This window comes from Solea senegalensis, linkage group LG3 (assembly GCF_019176455.1).
Source record: "Solea senegalensis isolate Sse05_10M linkage group LG3, IFAPA_SoseM_1, whole genome shotgun sequence".
In the NCBI taxonomy this organism is placed as follows: Eukaryota; Metazoa; Chordata; class Actinopteri; order Pleuronectiformes; family Soleidae; genus Solea; species Solea senegalensis.
In genome coordinates this window covers 3,269,225-3,291,491 of record NC_058023.1, presented here as the reverse complement: position 1 = coordinate 3,291,491, position 22,267 = coordinate 3,269,225, and the positions used below count along the sequence as shown (strand labels likewise).

Sequence of the window (22,267 nt, the reverse complement as noted above, 5' to 3'; positions counted from 1 at the left end):
GTCGCTTTATAATCCTCCGGGGGCAGCGCGTTATTTCCATGCCCATGCTGACTTTCATCCCCAACGCTCGTCTCCTGATAGAGAATTCAAAAGGAGCCAGAGACACTTCTGTCGCAGCACAGAAGGGGTCTTTGATTCCACGGGACATTGATGCTTCGTGAATGATGCCTCAGCAGTGCTGCGGGTGCAACAGCGGGGTGGGGGTGCATTTTGGGCAGGATTTTTTGTTGCCCAGAGAACAGACCATGGTTTCCTGGAACAATGCAGCTGATGAGAGTCTCTCCAAGGAAAATAAGGCTCTGACATCATGGGTTCTTAAAGCACACAGCTGAGCCAACACTCTCCTGCTATAATCAAGCCTCAGTGAATTTCCACTGTCGACTGAAATTGAGAAAGAGGGAGAATCTCCTCGGTCGGTTTCAACACTTTTTTTTTTTTCTCACACACAGACTTTGATCTAATGGCTAATTTTCCTGTCGAAGCACAAGACTCGCAGGACAGTGCACTTGCTAGACTCTTGTGTCTCTTTCCATTTACATCTGGCCTTGGCTCACGGTCCCAATAAAATGTGACTCGAGGCTCCTTGTAAATTTGTCACAATCATCTCATCACAATCCAAGGCTGGACCCCGGCCACGGCATCTGACAACAGTGTGGGATTAGAGAAGACGAGCGCCGAACTGACGACAGCCAGGAGCAAAAGTTAAAAGTCCTGTGTGTCCTGTTGGAAAAAAACATGAATGGTTGAAGACTGATGAAGCCTTGCAACCACTTTTCCTGTAAAACAACCAGTAGAATAAGTAGTAAAATTGGTGAGTGTAGTAAAACAGACCACAAGGTCATTCAAAAGACAATTGTGTGCTTAAGATGAGGAGTTGAAGAGTGTGGAGAGATTGTGTTTCAGGGCCCGGTCCAGAATCTGTGTCCTTAGATGCACTGGATCTCGAGTGCACACAGATCAATGGGGGAAAGGAGTGTGTTCTTTCCAGAACCAACCTGGTTTTTGAGGTTATTCAAACAGGCTTTTATGTTGCGCTTCTGGAGTCACTGCGCGCTCCCAAACGTGGGACATCAAAGTGCCCCGACGCATTTTCCATGTTCCGTGTCCGCAGACAGTCGCTAAGCATTTCCTCGTGCATGTAAATAAAACCACAGATTCATTCGTGTAATCTAATAGCGGCAAGTTCTTGTATTCTTCGAGCGAGAGTTTGGGTACCGGCAGACGCTCTTGCATAAGCTCTTTCAGGGCATCCATGTTTTTGGCTTCTTTGACCTGAAACAAGAGTGCGCCACCAACTGGGCTGGATAATGGAGCATGTGCAGTCAGTTCGTACAATGCACGTGATCGCAAACTGATTGGGTGCTTATGTAAGTCTGCGTCGCGGACCATCCATGAAGGATCCAGCAAGGGCAGCCCGTGGCCAAGAGGACAGGGAACTTGACTTGTAACCGGAGGGTCGCCGGCCAAAAAGAGCTGGGGTACCCCCTGAGCAAGGTACCCAACCCCCAATGCTCCCCGGGCGCTACTCAGTGTGGCAGCCCACTGCTCCTAATTCTAGGATGGGTCGAATGCAGAGGAATACTTTCCCTAAGGGGATTAATAAAATTCAATTCTTTCTTACATCACAGAACCTGACAGACAGAATATGCCCGGTCCTTTACCCCAGGGTGCTTTTCACGAGTATGGAAACGTTATTCCTGACCCTCAGCATGATAACATCTTCAAATCGTTGATACACTTCCCCTCATTCTACTTGCTTAGTGTTTTATGGCAGTGATCCACCTCTGCCGTCCTTGGTATTCTTTGGCGGTCCAGTAAACTGTTCTCCCGTTGGCTTGTCCGCAACTTTTTTAGTATCCCGGTGCAACGTCTATCCACCATCTTCACTTTTGTATATGCTGCCAGAGTGTTGCATTGTGGGACTGCGTGACCTCCAGAGCTCTATAGTAGATTCCGCTGACTCACGGAGAATGCTAAGGATGTTTGTGTTTTGTATTAAATACAAATACGCCCGTGTTCACTTTGATGATGTCTTTGATGGTTTGTTAATGGCTTGGTTAACCTCCACATCCCGGGCCTTTCTGCACTGAATTTCTCTCTGATTTATTTGCACTACAAAATTTCTGCAAGCTTGCAGCCGGCAATTGAACCAGTATGTTGAGATAATTGATTCTGTATTAGTATCAAGGGGGATGAAATAACATCCAGGATGTCCAGAATGACCGGGAATTTGCCAACTAAACCTCTGTGCTGCTCCACATTTTTTATTTCTGTAGCATCTGCTTAGAATTAGCCAGATGGCCATTTTATCATTCCTATTTTGTCGTCGACATCAGTTTTTATTTGTATTTTTTTTCCTGTTCTGACAGTGAGTGAGAGCTCGGCACTGTCACTGCGAACATCCTCCAAAGAGCTGAACGTGCAGCTCCAGCCTGAGGGAGCACCACGCCCCTCTGTGTTTGCCTTGGCAAAGCTCATCGCCTCTTAGGAAGTATTACTTTGTCATCCAGCACACCCAGCACACTCAATTTCATCCTGCGGCGTGCACAAAGCTTCAGCGTGACTTATGGCTTCACGTACAGCCGAAATGCCTTAAAAGATTTGTACACGCTTAAGAGAAACCGCTCTGTAATTGTCTGATGTTTATGTCTCCACGTCCCCGATTGTTGACTCGTGAGCGGTCCCCTGAGGTTTTCTGAACAAATGAACATGCTGTATGAAAGAACTCTCCAGCCAGTGTCTGTGAAGTTGACAAGTGGTTTATTCAGCAGGAATGGTGAACAATCTGTCAGTATTTCTTTTCTACAGAAGGCAATCAAGCACCATAAATAACAGCGCCGTGATCAAACAGTTTCTTGGACAGTGAGCGTCAGGAAATCACCATTTCAGGCTTTATTAATTGCTTCACGCGAGTGACGTTAGATGATTTGGACTTGGTTGCTGTTGCTTCTTCTGACACAAATGACACAAAGCTGTATATCAGGTACCAGATGACAGTGTGTGGAGGGAGGGAGGGGCGTATTGCAGCTGCAGTGTAGCTCGCACAAGACGGGCAATGATTGCTAATTAATGATTGGGTTGCAGGGTTAGTCCGTGATTGAAACGTCATCAGAAAGTCTTTGGTTTGCACTGTATATTATGTGAAGATCAAGGATGACCAACGACGTCTTCCGACCGACTTCTTTCCTCGTTTCAGTCGCCAGGTTCAATGGATTAAAAAGAATTTATAGACATCAAACCATACATGCAAGAAAAAGCCCAAGACAATTTTAATTCAGACAGTTGTGGAAAAAAAAACAAAAAAACCCTTTAGGACAAAATAAATTAAATTCCTGGCTAAACTTGTAAAGCTATTGTAAGTTTGTATCAAGTTGTTAAATTGTATGTTAAATTTAAAGCGATAAAATGCACCTAAGCTCAATACAATATCCAGACTTTTATTTTTTATTGCTACAGACGTATTTCATCTGTAGTAGCTATAGTGCAATCTAACGTTAGCTGATGCTAGTAAACTTAAAGCGGAAATTCTGGGAGGTTTATTGCGAGATTTTAGATTCAAACTGTACACTGACAATGCTCTTTGAACTACATGTAGGCTAAAGCTACACTCTGAAGCCAGTGGTGGCTAAGTTTAGCATAAAGACTGGAAATGGTAGCAAACCGCTAACTGCAACTAGCCCATATTGACGCTAAGTTTGAGAAATGACAGGCTGGTCGGCGGGGTCTTTGTTTATTTCAGGGCACACTCAAGCTAGCTGATTCCTCCCTTTGCTAGATCCTGTGCTCAAGCTGAGCTAAGCTATGTTAAGTGGCTACTGGCTGTAGCCGTATGCCGCATTTCGGACAACTCAGAAGTGTCGGATTATGTCTGACCTCAAAATGGTAAGATCTCGTGACAAAGATTAGCAGAATCATTGTTAATTTATTACCCATTATTCTAATTAAATACCAAAACTATTACGTAGTAGGTCAGAAATGTCCGACTTTCAAGCTCTCTGGAGTGCGCCACGATATTTATTGAACAGGTGAGAGTGGTGTCCAACTTATGTCATTTACACGGGGAATTTTGAGTACTGGTTTAGCTCTTCTCTGCCTGTCTACCTTAAATTTAGCTGTGTTACAGGACACGATGATGACTAATAACAATCTTGGCAAATCCAAAGGGTAACAGTGATGACCTCATCACGAGTAGCCACTGTTCAGCAAAGGTTACGCAGTTTGGCTTGAATTGATTTTAACAGTCAGTACCATTTAATGGTCATGACCTTTGACAATCTTTCATTACAACTGGAAGAATCAACAGTTCACAGTACGTTTGTCAAGTTATTTGGCATAAGGGATCTATATTGAGAAAATAATTTAGAAACAGTAGAAAAAATAGCTTTTTTTTTTTTGCCTACTTGGGACCACAACAATGTAATTTCTTATTTTTAATTCTTCATGCATTCACAGATTTCACACAGATACATTTACTCGCGTACACTACTACCTTGTTGAAACAGCTTACAAATAAAAACACGATTAAAATGGTGGCCACAAGGCTGTGCAAAAGGGAAGACCTCCGGTAAAAGCCCTGCCATCCGTCTCTTAGCCGTCTCTCGCAAGTAACAAACTACAAAATAGCACCATTATACAGTGGATATAATATGAAACCGTCAGTGGATTTTATATGAAACCATCATGTACAATGAATGATAGCGATGCAAAGGTTAGGTTAACATAAATGGGAGTACTGTTTGATTATACACAGGCAGAGGAGGCGGAGCCAGAGATGACGTGCGCGGATTGTGCGAATAGAAAACAAAAAAAAAAAAGATCGTAAATTCATACGGAGGCTGGAACAAACAGCCGTGACTGTCTGCCCTCGTGCATGGACTTCTCAGAACTGGCATTGGATGTGTGTGTGTGTGTGTGTGTGTGTGCTGGACCTTTGCTCACCGTTATACAACTCTAATTCAAACTGGGTGCTTTATATGTGTGTGTATTAGTGTGTGTGTATGTTGTGCCATATCTTACATCTCCAGAGGGACTATTTACCAAATCTTTCAAATGTAAAGGTTTGGATAGTTTGGAGTTTTGCTGCACACTTCCATCCATCACGGCAGCAACTGAAGCAGCAAGAATCCCAACTACCAAAGCATCACAGGCCAAGATGAATCAATCATTAACCTTCTCCATTTGATTGAGTAGTATTATGGCCTATTTTTTGCGAGGAAGATATCTGACTCTAGTTGATGCCGGTGTCTTTTTTTTTTTTAAAGCGCGTTCATTCACCATCAAAATGTTAATGACTTGTGCTTAAACCTTGAACTCGGACTGAATTGTTGATCGTTTGAAGATGGACTGTTGACAAAATTGAGATTTGGCCCGGGGTGGTGACACGTGGAAAGGATCGCCAGCTTGTCCACTCACAAATGCCAAATGCACTTTGAATCCTCCGAGTAACCCCATTTCTGACATCCAAACAAGCACCATACACCGGCTGACCAAAAACCTTAAAGTCAATATGCTTCTGGTTAATTTGTCTCTCAATTTTGTGAAATCATATACTTCCAGTACTTTCAGTAAATCCCACCTTCCTCAAAATCCCCTCTAATAGTACTTGATTTGTTTTTATAGAAGTATTTGGATTGTGGACTTAGTCCTCGGGTTCCCAACACTTCCTGAGGCTTAGGAAGGGTTTGGATTGGACTTAAATCTACTAGTGACTCCATTTCGACATAATAACCCTGCCTCCTGTCACAGAGATGTAGGGATTTGACTTGGCCTCAAGGTAAAATATCTACAACAACATTTAGAGTCACATCAGGAGCCGCCTGCTTTTTGCCCTTTTAAAGCAAACCTTGTTTACTCCTTTAAAATATGCTTGGCAATGCACGGCACATGAAACAAACTTTGAGGGTAAGATAATCAGATCTGGGGAAGAAACTTGAATGTGACCGGTGACAAAATATCCAGTCTTACCAGAGGAGTGAATAAACCCACTCTCTCAGAGTAAACGGATTTACCTCTGGAAAGTTTGAGGGTTGGGATGGACCACTCATTCTTTAAACATAGTGGACTTGCCGCTCTCTGAATGGCTGAAGCCCAAATCCGTTTCCCACCTTTCCTGGAGCTAAGGGATGCTGCAGCTCACACACAGAGGTATGATAAGCTCTTGTTCGTGTCTCAGCAGCTAAACTAGTCTGTTACATTGCATTAACAAAGAATTCCTCCCTATATGGAATGGTGCAGTGTATATAATAATCACAAGATCCCTCATCAAACCCTTAAACAGCACTCAGCCCTCGGGTTTTTATCATTTTTTAAGAGCCTTTCGGACCATTGCTAGCATCTTCTTTGTTTTGTTTTACAGTGAACCATTCCACAGGGGTACCAGGTAAGGCCACTCCCTTCTCTCTTCCCAAGTCACTGGGCGTTTGTCCATCCACGCCGTCCCTACATTCTGTAATTCCTGCCCCCCGTGTTGCCTCGACTTGAGTTCTTCTGATGCACATCCTGCAACGGGAAAGAAACACATACTCAGTTTGAAGCTTTGTATCAGAAGTCATCTCTATCCAAACTACCACAAATGAACATTCGTGTACTCTAGGGCATACGCGTGACGGTTGGTTCCAGAAAGTACTACTAACAAGAAATCAAGGACTTTATTCTTGCGATTGGTAAGAACCAACCAGGAAGCAAATGAACAGTAGGGAATTCAAAGGTCTCCATTTCTGTTAGTCCTGACTACTAAAATGGAGCCAGCAACGTTTTCACACTTGGTCGGCAGGCGTATGCGGAGAAGAGTTGATGAGTTCCAAAATCATAGGCCATGACCTTTGACAATCGAACTAAACAAGAACAACTTTTGTGGATTGTATAATTCTACGTTGCTAACAGCGGCCTTCTTCTACAGCCTGCCAGAACGTATTAGAAGGACTTTGAACTACGACGGGGAGCTTTGAACTGTGCTGAAGAACTTCGAAGACGTTGTTCAGAAGAAGTTCATGAAGAACTTTGACCTGCAATTCAGACCTTTGAACAGCGGAGGGCAGCATTGCTCCTCTCTGTACGCAGCCTGCCCGAAATTATTATTAGAAGAAGAAGAACGGGCTGTTCAACGTTCGGAAGAGTGAGACGTGAGAATTCACATTTTTGTTCAACTAACCGAACAATAAGATTAATACAGCAGCACGCCACAAGCCACAAATGAGATCAATTAGATGAATGACGTGCAGACCACTGCACACAGTGATACAGCAAGCATGACAGTGTGCATGCTTCACCTCAAGAGCCTGAATGCGTCAGTCTGCTATGGTGAGACGCCAGAATTTCAGAACATAATGTACAGTGCTGCCTGGGAGTGCCACTGGGTCTACCACAAAAACCACTTAGTTCCCTCTCTTGCTAATGGTTTCTTTTTTGAGAGACGGGAAAAAAAAAAAGTGCACAGTCAAATCTTAAAAGGATCACACTCTTGCAGATTCCAAACTGGGGGGGATGCATTTAAAGTTCACGGCATCTTTATTTGGCCATGGAATTTTGGAAGTACGTTGAGATCAATGACGTTACTACAGGTGAGGCGGTGATAAAATGTCAATATGATGTGATGGACATTGTGTTTTGGAAGCATACCTTAAAGGATGGGTGACTTTGTCCAGGTAAAGGTCTCTGTGGAAGGAAAACAAGACATCTTAAGTTGGCTCAACAGGGAAGTGTTGGTAAAACTTTGATCTTCTGACCACTTAAAGAAAAACTTGGACAATCTGAAAAGTGCTCTAAATGAGATAGCGATACCACTCTTGCGTCTGTACACTGAATATTTTATGCAGCCATCAGCCGTAAGCCCGTCTTAGCCCAAAGACTGGAAATAGTTGGCACTGGTCTGTCAAAATGTTCGCTAACAAGACATACTCTCAATCCCAAAGTTGGCGTTGTTACTTTAGTGTTTTTTTGTATGGTAGTGGGCAGAAGTGGCACATTTAGTGGTGTATCGCTTGCATTTCTTATTCAAACAAGTCCAAAGTCAGAAATGGACACTCTGGTGTCCATAGTAAGTCACCTGCCAAGTTTGAAGCCTGTCAAGCAAACTCTTGGGCAGTCAGACCGATTGATTTGATGATGGAGAGCTGCCACAGTCCAAATAATTAGTGAAAAACACCACAGCAAGTTGAGCTGTTAGCATTTCCATTGCTACCATGTGATACCATTAGGCGCCTCGTCGAAGTAAAGCACTTGGAATTAGCAATTGGGACCATTATCTCCTCGAGAAAAAGTTTATTGACATTATAAACCAAGTGAAAAGTAGAAGCTAATAGAATTCAAATCAATTGGGTTCAATTTGTAAACAGCAACGTTGCCCCCGGTGGCTAACTGCTACGTCTGTGCTACTTTCTGGGGTTTACTTTTCAAACTGGAAGACTACGTCCAGACATGCGGGGTGGTATCAATCTTTAAATTTGACTCATCACATGTAAAATACTCTAACACAAGCTAAATCAGTCCTATTCCATTCATTTTCTTCACATTTATGCAAAGAGTGTCCGTTTGGTGCTGGGCTCACCTTCTTGTTTTTTGACTTGTCCTGTGGCTGTGCTGTCCTACGCTCTGTGCCCTTGTCCGCCTTGTGCCCTGCGGTGCTGACCTTCGGTGCCCTCGGCATGTCCGTGTGGCGCTGAGCGCGCACAGAGCGCGCCGCCTTGCTTGTCTTGGCAGGCGCACAGTACATCTCCAGGCGCCGCAGCTCACAGCTTTGGAAGCAGCACTCGTCCACAATGCCACTTGGCCGCCGTGTGTTGTAGCCATAGCCTGGTTTACCTGTTGGAGTAGAACAGCAAGACGTGGGTTAGGGGATGGAAGACATTTTGTTTTTGTTATGTTTAATCTCCTTTAACTAGACAGTTAGCTGACCGGATGAATATTGATATTGAAGGGTATTCTCTGTTTTCCCTACAGAAATACCAGACCAAAAGTGGAAGGAATGGATTAATGTGCCATTTGCAGGACTATTTGCGCTCAAGCATGTTACCACACCTAGCTAGCATAAGTGACTGGTTACATTCATAATGCCATGTTCGTTAGCATGTCTGTTTTTAACCAATTAGATTAAGTGTAGGCTAGCTTCCTGTCCTGCCTGATGTAGGACATTTTAGAAAGTCAAACTTTGATAACCTGAGCAAAATTCAAAACTTATTTTAATTAACCACAAGTTGACAAACTGCCTTTTTTTTTTAAAAAAACATAAAAAATTAAATGTGCAGTTGAGAATTATGGGTTTACCATGTTAGCATGTCTACATGGCTAGCATGTCCAGTTAGAAGCTAAACATTTTCTGTTATGTACACCAACTTGGGACATTTGTGGAAGTTTAAATTGAAGTACATTTTATGCTGTTTTCTAGGTGTGACATTTATTGGGGTTTTTTTTCAGGTGCCAAAACAGGTTTGCTAACTTTTTGCTAGCTAACAATGTTTTGTTTACTTCTCGGTTTAATTTGCTGCAAATTAAGAAACAGCTTACAACACTGTAAACTGTATATGAACCCTAAGGACAGAACATGCATATTATTGTGCTAGCAAAAAGTCAATTCAGGTCCTTGTGGCTAGAGGCCAAAAATACTTGTAATAAAGCAGTGATAATGGCAAGGACATGGGTCTGGTTCCACTGATATATGAACAGCCTAATGACATCGATTTCTTCGTGTACAATTTATAGTGTATCACGTTGCACACTGTGGACCCTTTCTGGCAGCTGTTTCCCCTTTAAAAGAGGCCGTCACAGTCACCCAAACACTGAGAATGTCAGGCTGCACCATTTTGGCCCAGGTCTCATTTATACAGGTTGGTCCAGCAAAGCCAAACCACAAGTCGCACCCCCACCCACCCACGAGCCTGATCAACCTGCGAAAACAGCGAGGCAGTCATTGAGGCCACACCTCCACTGGCTGTGCCCCACTGTTCATTCACATTCTCATTTGGGCAGAAGCCAGAGCTCCCTGAAGGCTGACTGAGAAAAGCAAAGATGTTGAGGATGGAGGTGGGATGCACATTCAATGCCAAGGAATACACATAATGTAAATGTGAATGCAAAGCAGGGGAGCAATGGAAATTTCATTGTTGTAATCGACACGCACTGGCCCCTTTATAAGGGACACCTGTTCAACTGCTTGTTGACACAAATCAGCCAATTGAATGGCAGCAACTCGGTGCATTTAGGCCTGTAGACGTGGTCGAGACGCGCAAACGGAGCATCAGAATGAAGAAGAAGGTGATTTAGGGGATTTTGAAAGACGCGTGGTTGTTGGTCTGAGATTTCCGCGCACAGAGAACGTCCAAAAATATCCAGTAAACGGCAGTTATCTGGGCAAAAATGGATTTCTGATGCCAGAGGTCAGAAAAGAATGACCAGACTTGTTCATAAAAGATAATTCACTGAAATAACAAGTAACAGAATGAACCTTGAAGCAGAGCTGCATCGTACCTAATAAAGTTTCTGGTGGGGGGGGGGTTGTTAAAATAGGCACTGGACCACGTAAAATTACCATGACGACAACATTCACTTTCTGTTGCAACTCCCTGACCCCCCCCCTCTAAAACTCTTTTGGTTGCTTCAAGGAAAGCTCACCTTGTGTAACGAGCCCTGATGGGCTTTTCCCTGTAACCAAATGAAATAATAATAATTTAAAATGGCATTTACAAGGAGGAAATGCCTTCCCCTCTCAGAGTTAATAGCTCTTGGCTCAGACGCCTGCCAATGCTGACAAAGTGCATTAACTTCTGCTCCCTGCCTGCCTTGTCCTGACAATGCTGTTTTGGACAGAGAGCGGCTTTCATTCAGAAACAGAAGCATCCTCGTCTGCAGACCCCCGACGCAACGCAGGGGTGATCCCACGGGAGCTGCGAATGAGACAATGGGAGAGGAGGGGACAATAGAGAGGCTAAAAATACACGGTGCACCTGCATTATTCAAGGACCAGAGACACCCAATGTATGGAGATCCCAATAAAAATGTGTTAGAAGAAATATCTAGATATTTACTGACAGGTGTTGTCTTTTATGGTCAAGTGCTACCATTTCACAAACAAAAAAACACAACCAGCTGTTTGTTTCAGTTATTCATGTTTACACCTGATTTTGGGAAATTTTAGGTGAGTTTCAGCCCGGTCCGTTTTCCAATACCTAGCAATAAAGCCTCGCATATCAACCTCCTGAAAATAGCCTGCAACGCTGCTGCAGAAACATCTGGAAAGTAGAGAAAAATGTAGGATAATCAGCTTGGGCTGGTTGGGGGGGAAAAAAAAAACTAAAATAAATAATAATAATGATAATAATGACGATAATAATCAGGCCTGAAAGCTTTGGAAAAGGTTTTAAATGCTTCACTTCCACGGGTAAGTGCTCGAATCCCTCACAAACAAAGGGTCCTTTGCTCTGATTGTCGTTGGGCTGATGACCCGAGGATTATATGACAATGATTTCTGCCATCATTACAGGTACGAGTTCATTTCATATTCTAGCACAGGAAGCACACAGGGAAAATTCTAGAAGAGGTTGTAGCTCATTGAAATTCTGTAAAGCTCTCCTGTTGCATTTTGCATCAAATACAAAAGCAACAATTAGTGAATGTTCTGTAAATGAATAAAAATTCTAAATCTGGAACAGGTTCTTTCTTGCTCTGTGTGGTTGTAGGAGTCTAGTCAGTGCCCAGTCCCCAACCGTTTTCTGTTCTCTGGCCTCAAGGGGCAGCGATGAGCCCAGAAAACCTTTGCATACTTAGTTGGGGTGACAAAAAGGTGAGTTTGATTCTTTATCTGACATATATGATTTACATTAACGATTAGGGACGACCTGGTTTAGTGCACAGCTGCTTCGCTGAAGTCTTTTATGGGACCTGGGAAGCCGTCCCATTCTGGACTGCAGAGCGTGTTGTTGTCTATTTGAACGCAACCACGTGGCGTACAAGTAGTCTGAACATATTTTGTGGACATTTTGATATGTTCTGGCGTGCTTTCTTTTTTCCTTAACTCTCGTTCTCGCACTGTGAATCAGCGCCGAGAGCGGCCGCAAAAAAAAATGAGCAGGCTATTTTCAGAACTATCTCTCCAGTGGCTGAAGCTGTGAAGTTTATCAACTCAGAGAGGAGTGTTCTTTAAGAGGATTTATATGCGATGTTAATCAGTCAGCGGATTAACATTGAAGAGTTAGCTGAAGACATAACCGAGAGAACGGAAGGTGGACGACTGCCTCATTGAATTCAGGACAAACACCACAGAAAATAAAATGTACCCTGTCTTTTACCAAGAACAAGGTTGTTCTAGCTGCTTGAGAATTACCAAGAAAGCATGACGCCCCAGTTGTCATGCACCTGTACTCTTTTCTACAGTCACCAGAGTTCAAGTCAAGAAATCTTCCTTTCAAGCATCCCCCAAAACTCCATACCCCATGCAAATTCTAAAAGAATGACGCTAATATCAAGTGAAGAATTTCTGCCACCAACAATTCCCAATGACAGGAAGGGCTGACTAGTACTCCAGAGGACACTGTCTTCCTAAAATGCCCTCCTGACCATTCATCCTCAAACAACCCCTTCTGGAACAATGTTTGTCTTCTTTGAATCAAGGTGTGACTGCAACCCTTTCTCATGTTTCTCAGTTGGCTCGTCAACACAAAGCACCCAAGAACCTTCTTGAACTTAACGATTAGGACCAGTGGTTCTGATGACCGCCTTTTCACCTCCGTCTTCCACTGCACAGCTTATTAGATGGAGGTTATCATCAGCTAAACAAGAGAAGACCATGGAGATGAAAGGTCCTGTGGTGTGACACCTCCTTGGTCCCAACACTCCTCCACCTTCATTGCTACCGATATAATCAATCCCCCACTCTATCAAGAACAGAGATCGATTAGATGCTGGAGATGCTCCACAGCACCCTGACACACATTCAGTCAGCAAATTTGTCGACTTTCCATTTGGGACCTACCATTATGTCTAAAGTCCCAGAACGTGGCACCCAAAGATGTCCCATAAGGGGAGGGAGTTCTGTCAAGGTGCCAAGTTTTAGTTTGTGGTTTATATGTTGGAAATATCCTGTCACATGTCACGGTGGACTCACCTGACCTGCTGTTTGTCCCCACTAACCTGTTCAGCCATGAGCTCATATTTGTCCATTTCCACTTGCTCTTTGCCAGATTGTCTTTGTGCCATGTGCTTTAGCTTTCCAGCGCTTTGTTCTTTGCTTGCATTTTTTCATTCTGATCATGTTTTGGACCCTGCGAGAGGTTCTTTGGGGGGGATATTGCCTCGACTGAACCTTTGTATTTTGTTTGCCTGCCAAGTTTTTTTTTTTCTTTGCTTCTTTTCTACGCAAAGACTCTTTACTTTTAAATTTGTCTCCTGAGTCCTGCTCTTGGGTCCGTTTCCTGAGAACCCATGACACCTCTGAGGAATGGCACTGGAGAGAGATGGCTACATTCCCCCATTCCAGAGACGTACAGATAGCATCTGAGTTTTACAGCTTGGTCATGGTCAATAAAAACCAGTGGATTCTTGGAGCCGGGGAGCTACTCTTCCTGCAAAGTGTCAGCCAGTTTACTGCTCGGCAGGGAATACAAGAACTGCTAAAACACTGGAACCTACCACTTTATCACCAGTACCACAAAGAGTTTATGGCATGAGTGAAGTGTTCCTTACATTAATGTGTTGCGACATTAAAATCGTATCCAAACGTAGTCCACCTAGAATAAAAAGCATGGTTCATGTCAATATAGATTAAAATGTGTATTTGTTAGGGATATATGTTTGGCAAGGCACTTTGTTTTACAAATCTCTGAATTCAATCACAAAAAAGGGGTCATTTTTGATTTGTTTGTGTGTTATGGCTGTTCATACTCTTAATGGTTCTCATCTGCAAAAGAAAAGTAAGGCACACTGTTGATCACATTATTAAGCATGTATGGATCCATCATTTTGGCTGCTGTAGGAAACGCTGAAGGTTCCTTAGTGGTTAATCGGACAATACCACTTTGTTAATGTGTTAAGGCTGAGTTGGACTTGTTTTGTTGTCAAGCATGTGCAAGACAGACTTGATTTTAACATCTGTTTTGGTGGAAATGATGGCAATAAAGTGTGAGCAAGTGGTTCATAACATTCTTTACAGCTCCAATTAAATACGCAAGACAGAAAAGTTCCAGGATCCCAACTATAAATCTAGGTGATCTCTGCTTTAATGCAACTAGATACGTCCTCACTTTTCCTCTTGAAGACGTTTGACATTATGCAATTGGATTGAACTGACGAGGACTTTCAAAAGGTAAAGTGGTGTTTTCCCGTCCCCGCGTGTCCTCAGATGCCTTGGGTCTCAACTTCAGGACGGCTGAGTGGCGGTCCCACTCATGAGACACCTCTTTGTTTTCGGTGGGCACTAATTCGCAGAGGGGTCGGGGATTTTTAGTCAAGGTCTTGATGGGGAGGGAAAACGACACCATTTTGCAGTGATGGGTGAGGACACAGGGGGTCTTTCTTCAGATCCCACTGCCGTCTGCTATGTGTTCAGGCCCAGTGTAAAGGGAGGAGGAGGAGGTGGTGGTGGTGGAAGAGGGTCGTGATCATCCTGTAATCCACATAATCCCCTGCTGCTGAAAGGACAAGACGTAGCTATGTGTGTGTTTGAGCGTGTGTGGTGACACATTCTACCTCTCTCTATAACTGTGGTAGCTTTGAATGAAATTGACAGGGGGTAACATTGAGGAGAGAGACTCATTAAGGGTTAAAAGCTACATTCCTACCCTGACCTTATCATCAACACACCGTGTTATAGACAAAAGCCAAAACCCCTAAAAAACAATAGCCCAGAAGGTTCATGGTTCATACCGGTCTGCCCCCCCCCCTTTTCTTTGTAAGAACTAGATGTTCTCACACTTCAGTCTTGGCCAAAACTAATGGGTTATTCCACCCTGTTTTAATCCATGAGAGTTTGGGCATCAATCATTTTTCAGAAATCAACAGTGTGATTATATATTTCATGCTCACTTTAGAATAACTCAGAATGTTTCCCAGTGAACTAAAAGTGACTTTAAGACACGCAGCTACTTAGCACTTACACTTTGGCCAAAAAAACCTCCCATAACAGATCTGATTCATGGAATGAGCATCCCAGTCAAATCGCCCCATGGTCCTGCCTGCTAAAGCATTACAAAGACACCAGAGGATTTCTAGGTCAGGCTAATAATTGGAAAAACTGACTACGGTTGTGGATTTCTTTTCTTTTTTTTCTGTCTCTGAGACTGCAGTTTGTTTCACTGCTTAAAAAAAAAGAAAGAATTTTCCTTCAAATGGTATTTAGCATTTCTGTCAGGGTAGGAAATGTGTAGTCTTTAAATACAAGTGTGCTACTTTACTGGTGGCATGCGTAAGGTGGATTGGCAGAAGCGCTCTCTCTGCATGGAAAGCCCAACGCTGTTGCAACACCGTCTCTGGACACATTATCAATTAGACGGCTGCCAAATTCAACATGACCAGATGAGAGGAGAGGAGTTCAGGGAAAGGAGCACGCCTATACACGACACAATCCAAATGGATTCTCCAGATATTTCATGCAAACAGCCCCTGGTAGATGTGGCTGCTGACGGGGAGAAGAAAAAGTAATGACAGTGAAAATATGAGCGAGCAGGAGCGAGCGAGGGAGGGGGGGGGAGAGAATATTTTCCAAGGTACAGCACCCTGCTGTTCAAACCTCATCGTCTCTTCAGAGAAACGATGGAGTGCTCGTGAAATGCACCTCCTTTTTTTTTTCAACACAGGAAAATGTGGCATTGATAGATGGACGCTGTGCAGTTCAGTGACTGCTCAGTTTTGGGGGCACTGCAGGAAAGACAAATACATTCACCCTACCACAAGCGGGTCTGTTTCTGTTTAAGCAGCGTTTTCTCGCATCAGGACCAACGAGCTACATTGGCCTCCACTCAATACCTTCTCAGAGGACGAATGTAGACGGTAGTGGTGTACTTCTCGAGCCCATGAGGAACATATAAAACGAAACTCTATCAAGACACTATCAAGAGGCAACACGTTCTCGCGTCGTCCAATTTCTGGAAAGCCTCACAGATGGTGACAACCTTAAACATTTCAACAACGTTGACATCTCCACTGAGATATAAAACATTGCTGAAGGACCAGGATTTGAATTGCCAAGACTTGCTGATTAGTCGACATCAACAACACTTTTGTGACCCCCTAAAAAGGCCCCGTGGCGGTGCTAGTTGTCCAAAATAAAAGATTGAAAATGCATATTTAAGTGTGTTTCCATCCACTGCTCTCAAGCAAAAATTAGGAATTAGTTCACTGAGATAATCAGTAGGTGGCGCAAAAGTCCAGGCCACCACAGATGGACAGGGAAGGGGGAAGCGTGTAATAATGAGCTCCAAGCAAGAACAAAAACCATTTCCACTGTTCATCCACTGTTTCTGCAAGTTTTCCCCCTGCATGTGGAATCTGGAGGTGGGTTGTAGGGCCCCCCCCCCTTCACATGTCTAGACCCCAGCGTCTTTAGAAACACCCCTGCTCAAGCAGCACACTTTTATTTTGAAAGAGAATCTGCAAAGTCTTGAAGACTCCATCCCTTCATTGTATAGAAACTCAGCACGCCGACACCACCTAGTGCTAAAATAACAGCCAGCGTATAATAAGTGATTATAGATGCGTTGGGATTCCAAGAAAAATCCAATTCACGAGAATGTAATACTTGATCATGTAACCCATAATCTTCCACCGCCTAAATGGAGAGAACATGGCCATTTGGTACAAGAGAAGTGCTGTAGCAAGAGAATCCGAAGACCAAAGAGTCTTAAATGGCAGAAAACTGGCACCGGCGCAGGCTGTCATGACCACTTCACAGCATGTGGGCGCTGCCAGCAGCATCTGGACGAACAAGACTCGCAGCTTCACAGCAGCTTGGTGGCTCTCCAACAGCTCTCTGGCAAATGCCGCACGAATGGCTTGACGCAGGGAGTGATGTGGACCGGTCCTGGAAAAGCTGCACGCAGGGGTGGAGGAATTTGGCAGAGGGGTGGAAGGGAGCAGCAGCAAGGTGCATCATTACCCTGCTGCCAGACGGAGCGCAAGACACTGGATGACTCGGCAAAAAGTCCTGTTACGGTCCGCAGACGTTTTACCTACGTCATTAATAGTATAAGAGAAGAGTTAAATCAAACGCTGTGCATGGACAAAAAGGACACGCGCAGCCAAGTCCTGGGTCTGAGTCCCGAATCCTCAGGGCTCCAGTCCAAGTGAGGTCCGGAGTCCCCAATGTTTGGGTCTGACTCGAGTCTGTCCCAGTGCAAGAGAGCGCGCATCATCTCGTGAAGTAAGATGCATGTGATTAGGAAATAAAGATGATAAATCTTGGGTTTATCAAGTCTTAATTCCACACAGGAGAAAAGTGTTAGAGCTCCAACTTAAAGGTTCTTTCTGATTGGACTCGTTAGCATGCTGGTCTTCTTCTTCACTTCTGAATAACTGGTGGAAAAAAAACAGGTATTTAACCCCTTGAAGGTTGGAAACCTGTCGAGAGAGTTACTCGGTTGAACCAATATCAATATGATCTATGGCCTTTTATCTCTTCTTCCAGAGCTTTGGTCAGTTTGGAGTAGATTTTTCAACTTTCTTGAAGCATAAACATTGTGTTCTTCCTGTTTCCTTGCTCAACGGTACGTGTACAGTAAGGTAGCGGGAATATTAAGGGATGGCTTAAAACCACTTTTGATAAATCTAAGGTCTTTACAGCTACAACCAACGATTATTTCCACAATCGATGAATCTGTCGATGGTTTTCTCGATTGATCGAGTCATCGTTTGGTGCAAAAAGTGTCAGAAGATGTTGATCAGAGTTTGTCATACCTGGAAAAATGAAGTGTTTACTATCGTAAGATATAAATCTTGGGTTTTTCGTTGAGTCAGATCTTTGATTTTCTCTCCCGGACGACCCTCTTTCACACCTCAGCTTGACTCAGGTGTAACCAACAACCTGAAACTGGGTCAGTGAAGTCTCAGCCCTCGGGATTTCAGCCTTCAGTGGTTAAATGTTTCCACCAGTCGAACTGAAGAAGCTCAGTCCTGGACGAGAAGCGAAACCGTCTTCAAAGCTTAACTCAAAGCCAGCAGCTCTCACTCCACCAGACGTCTGTGACCTGGACGACCGAGAACCTTTCAACATCAGCCGAAGTTCATCATCCCATTATTGCGCTAATGCAATGTACTGTACCGGGACTTGGACGCGGACGCAAGGTACACTCTGTCCCTTTAAAGTGTATCTACAAACAGTTATAGTTTCAGGTCGAAATCGATTACTGGAAAAGAGAGAAAGTGAAAGCAGCACGAGAGAGAGAGAGAGAGAGATGCTGCAGAGAAATATTATATCTTCTTTTTTTGAAACTGGCAGCTGACAAACATCAGCCACATGTGGAAAAATCTTTCATAACTTTGGGACAGAACCAAACCATCAATAATGGATTGTTATGTCAAAACTGCAGGGGGAGGTGGAGGGGATGATGGATTAAAAATGACTTTTTGTTGAATGGAGCATTGTATCTCCACCTTAATTGATTGATTCCAGCAAAAAGAAATGGGGAGAGCGACGGTTGCGGACGTCGGGTCGGTGGTGTTTGGGGGTCAGCGGCCGCCGATGTCACGCGTACCGAACCTCCGTCGCTTCGTATACATATGCCGAGCTGTTCTGGGCTTCATGGAAAAAAGAGTTTTAGATTTAAATCCTGAATTCTTAGTCGAGGGGTTTTCTTTGGGTTGCTCTCCCTCTCTCTCTCTCTCTCTCTCCCTCTCTCTGGTGGAAAAAATAAAACTTCACTGCCTCTTTCTGGGAGAGACGAGTCGGCCAAAATCCACTTAAATCCCACTGCCCGTGGACAAAAAACGTTATTTGCCACCAATAATACAGTCACTTATCATTATTCTGTGCTGCATTTAAGGGTTTTTTTATTCCCAACCTGGGCTCGTGTCCATAAACGAGAAAAAAAGGGGGGGGGACAAGAAGATGTAACATGGGGGAACAGATGGGGGAAGAGGAATGAATGGGAGGGAGGAGGAGGAACATTAATGCAGGGAAAGTCGAGGCGAGATGTCAAACCGGCTGCTTTTTTATTTATGAGCTCGCTGAAGGTGGAGAGCTCTGGGACGCAGACGGCCGACCTTTATGAATAAATAAAAAGGTGCACTTACTGAAATAAAAGCCTCTCTCCCCGCACACAAACTGCAGCGTGTCGACCAGCTCCGCCCCGCACAGGGTCTCCGGCCCCGCCCCCGCCGCCGTCGGAGTCAGGGTGAGGACGCACAGCAGTAGTGAGAGGGTGTGGCCACAGGAGATACAGCACATCGCTCTCTGCGCCAAGAGAGAGACAGAGAGAGAGAGAGAGAGAGAGAGAGTCATGTGACACTTTCACTGTTAAAGAGAGAAAAAAAAACAATCACACTTTAAAAAGCCAATTTCTTAAATCCACTTAAGGCTTATGAGCATTTCTACATAGAAAGTTGCTGCCTTGCTCAAAGGCACACACAGTCAAGTCATGAGAATATGAGTATGCGACCGATATCACAACTTGGAGTATCAACAGATACTGATATCATCCCGAGGTAACACAAATGGAATCTTCCATAATCACCATACCTATATCACAACTTTTATCTCTTGAAGTCTAATCTTACTTACTCTTGTGTTCTACACCGCTGCCTTGCTTAAGGGCACATACAAATAGAATCTACCATATCTACCGTACCGATAGCACAATCTTCAGTATCTGTAAATACTGATATCACTATGATATTTAGCCTTTTAGCTTTCTTACAGAAAACAGATCGGTCAAATCTGACCAAACTTTCCAAAAGTAAAAAAAATATTGCACTTTTCCTGTTCTATTCGGCATCAAACGTTGCTGCCTTGCTCAAAGGTACAAACAGTGAAGTAATAAGAATATTAAGAAATGGCTTGATACCACTTTTTGTGTCCAATATCAGACCGGCATTGCCTTTTACTTCAGTGATCAGTCTAATCTGACTATATGCTATTCGGCAGTGAATGTTGGTGTGAGACTAATATTTAAGGATGGTTTGATTCCACATTGTGCGTCCGATATCAGACCGATATCAGACGTCTTAACTCTCTCACAGTGTTCAGTCTAATTTGAGCAATTTTTCAACAAATCCTGTGCTTTTCCTTTCGTCACATCTTTGGTTTTCTCGGTCACAAATGAACGTCGCAGGAAATGTGTGGGGACGACCTGAACATCTCAGCAGTTCATTGGTTAAAGAGTTACCATGAGCTTTAACCAGCCATTTCAACTAACTCACTAACAATCTACAATAATGGTCCAATAATGGCAGACGTTCCTTATCACATGACATTTGTCTTAACAGCATGTCTCCTGCGTTAAGTGAAGAAAGGACATCATATTTAGAGTTAGCACAGATTATTTTGGATATTCATTCACTATCGATCCGATAGTTTTGGCCATTATCGGACCGATAATACCAATACTATCTCGACGATATGACGAATTGCGATAAATTTGGATTCTACAAGGAAAACATTGCCTATTTTAAGAAAGCCTAAAACATTTTTATGCATAAACAGTTGACATTTTCTCGGTCTATCAAGTGGAGTAGAAGCAGGGGCACAAAAGCCTGCTGCCACCTAGTGTGTGGAGGCTTAATTACAACACATTTTGCACACTGACAAAGCAATGAAATATCAAAAACATCAATATGTTGTAGAACTTTACACAGATACTGACTATCACATTAGCGCCTGACGTGTAAAAATTAGTAATATCGCACATTTGCGCCCACATAAGTTAGAATTCAGGGAGTTTTTCTCTGTGTTGCAAAAGAAAAGAGAGAAGAAAAAATGAAAAAGGGGAAATTGAGTGGTTGTTGCCACAGATGGTAACTTTACAGGCTTTTGTAGGAAAGTGTATTAAATCCAAACTTCCACTCTGTGCCAGCCGAACAGGAGGCGCGGTGACGCTGCCTGTGCGCAACCGAGCAAGAGCGCGCGCGCGCGTCCACACTCGAAACACGCGTTTCTGGCTTTATCATATGATGATAATGTGCCTGCGTGTGTGTCACAATTAAATGTCTATCAATATCCCAGACAACAGAGCAGTCTAAGTCTGCATATTTACCACCTGTGCCAAAAAATGACTGCGCGCTTTTACGCACAACAAAAAAACCCCCAAAACACTTCAAAATTGAAAAAGCAGAGTCAAAGATGCAAAAAAAACAGAAGGGGTCCAGAATGTGAGATGGAAAACGGTTCTCCCGCCAAAGGCAGCGGAGGAAACAGCGCGCGCCAAATATACATAATAAAGAGAATAAACACAGGACATTATCCATCTGCATCCCAACCTCAGCAGCCTCTCTCTCTCTCTCTCTCTCTGTGCGTGTGGCTCACATCTAACACTTTATAATAATAATGTTTTTAATAATATCAATAATAATAATAACAACAACAACGATAATAATAACGCAGCCCCAGCACTAATTACTGGGACAGCTGCAGAGCCGAATTATGGGATTTTCTGGTGGAAAAAGGAGCGCAGAGCGCAGGGGTCACTCATGCAGAGAATGCATATCAGGATTTAAAAATAAAAGTCAAATCAAATGCTGCAAAAACACACACATCAGCAAAAAGAAGAAAAAAAAACATGCAGAAACAACAGAATAAATTCACATTTAAAAGCTGCACAAATATCAATAAGCCACAAGAATATTGCCTGTTATGTTGAGTTCAGAGCAAATGATGCTGCTGCTGCAGCAACAGCGAGGACAAAAAGGTGAGAGGAAAAAAAAACAGGTAAGTTTTACCTTGAAGACATCACATAAATGCCACTGAGAGGAGAGAGCGTTAGACAACATCCCCACGCGTGTTCTCCGTGTAAAAGTCAGAGCCCGGCGAAAATCAACTTGTTTGAAGTCATTAAAAAAAAAATGGAGATGGGGAGATGGAAGGGGAGAAAAAGGAAGGAAAGAGGGATGAAGAAGAAGATGCGATGCAATGTCACATCTCAATATTCCCCACTTTGTTCCATTGCGCAGGCTCGTTTTTGGGAGAAGTGAGATTTAGCGAACAGGAGACGGATTTAGAGAGAAAATCCCTCACATTTATCTACATTACACAGACATTCTCAACAGGAAACAGCTGGGGCAGCATTTGCCTCCTACTCGTCCTAAGTTATTCATTAAGGATTTTGGGCACACGTTCAAATCACGTCATTTCTCTCCC

The 22,267-nt window shown here is 43.5% G+C and overlaps 1 protein-coding gene across 1 annotated transcript; it reads right to left on the bottom strand.

The window, feature by feature from the left end:
- Nucleotides 1-6,347: 6,347 nt before the first annotated feature.
- Nucleotides 6,348-21,952, bottom strand: igf1 (insulin-like growth factor 1). The gene is made up of 5 exons (XM_044020692.1): nt 21,850-21,952; nt 19,210-19,369; nt 8,546-8,799; nt 7,618-7,653; nt 6,348-6,498 (listed from the first exon to the last, which is right to left on the bottom strand). Exons 1-5 carry the CDS (start codon nt 21,898-21,900, stop codon nt 6,439-6,441), a joined length of 561 nt encoding a protein of 186 aa, XP_043876627.1. The 5' UTR covers nt 21,901-21,952; the 3' UTR covers nt 6,348-6,438.
- Nucleotides 21,953-22,267: the final 315 nt, after the last annotated feature.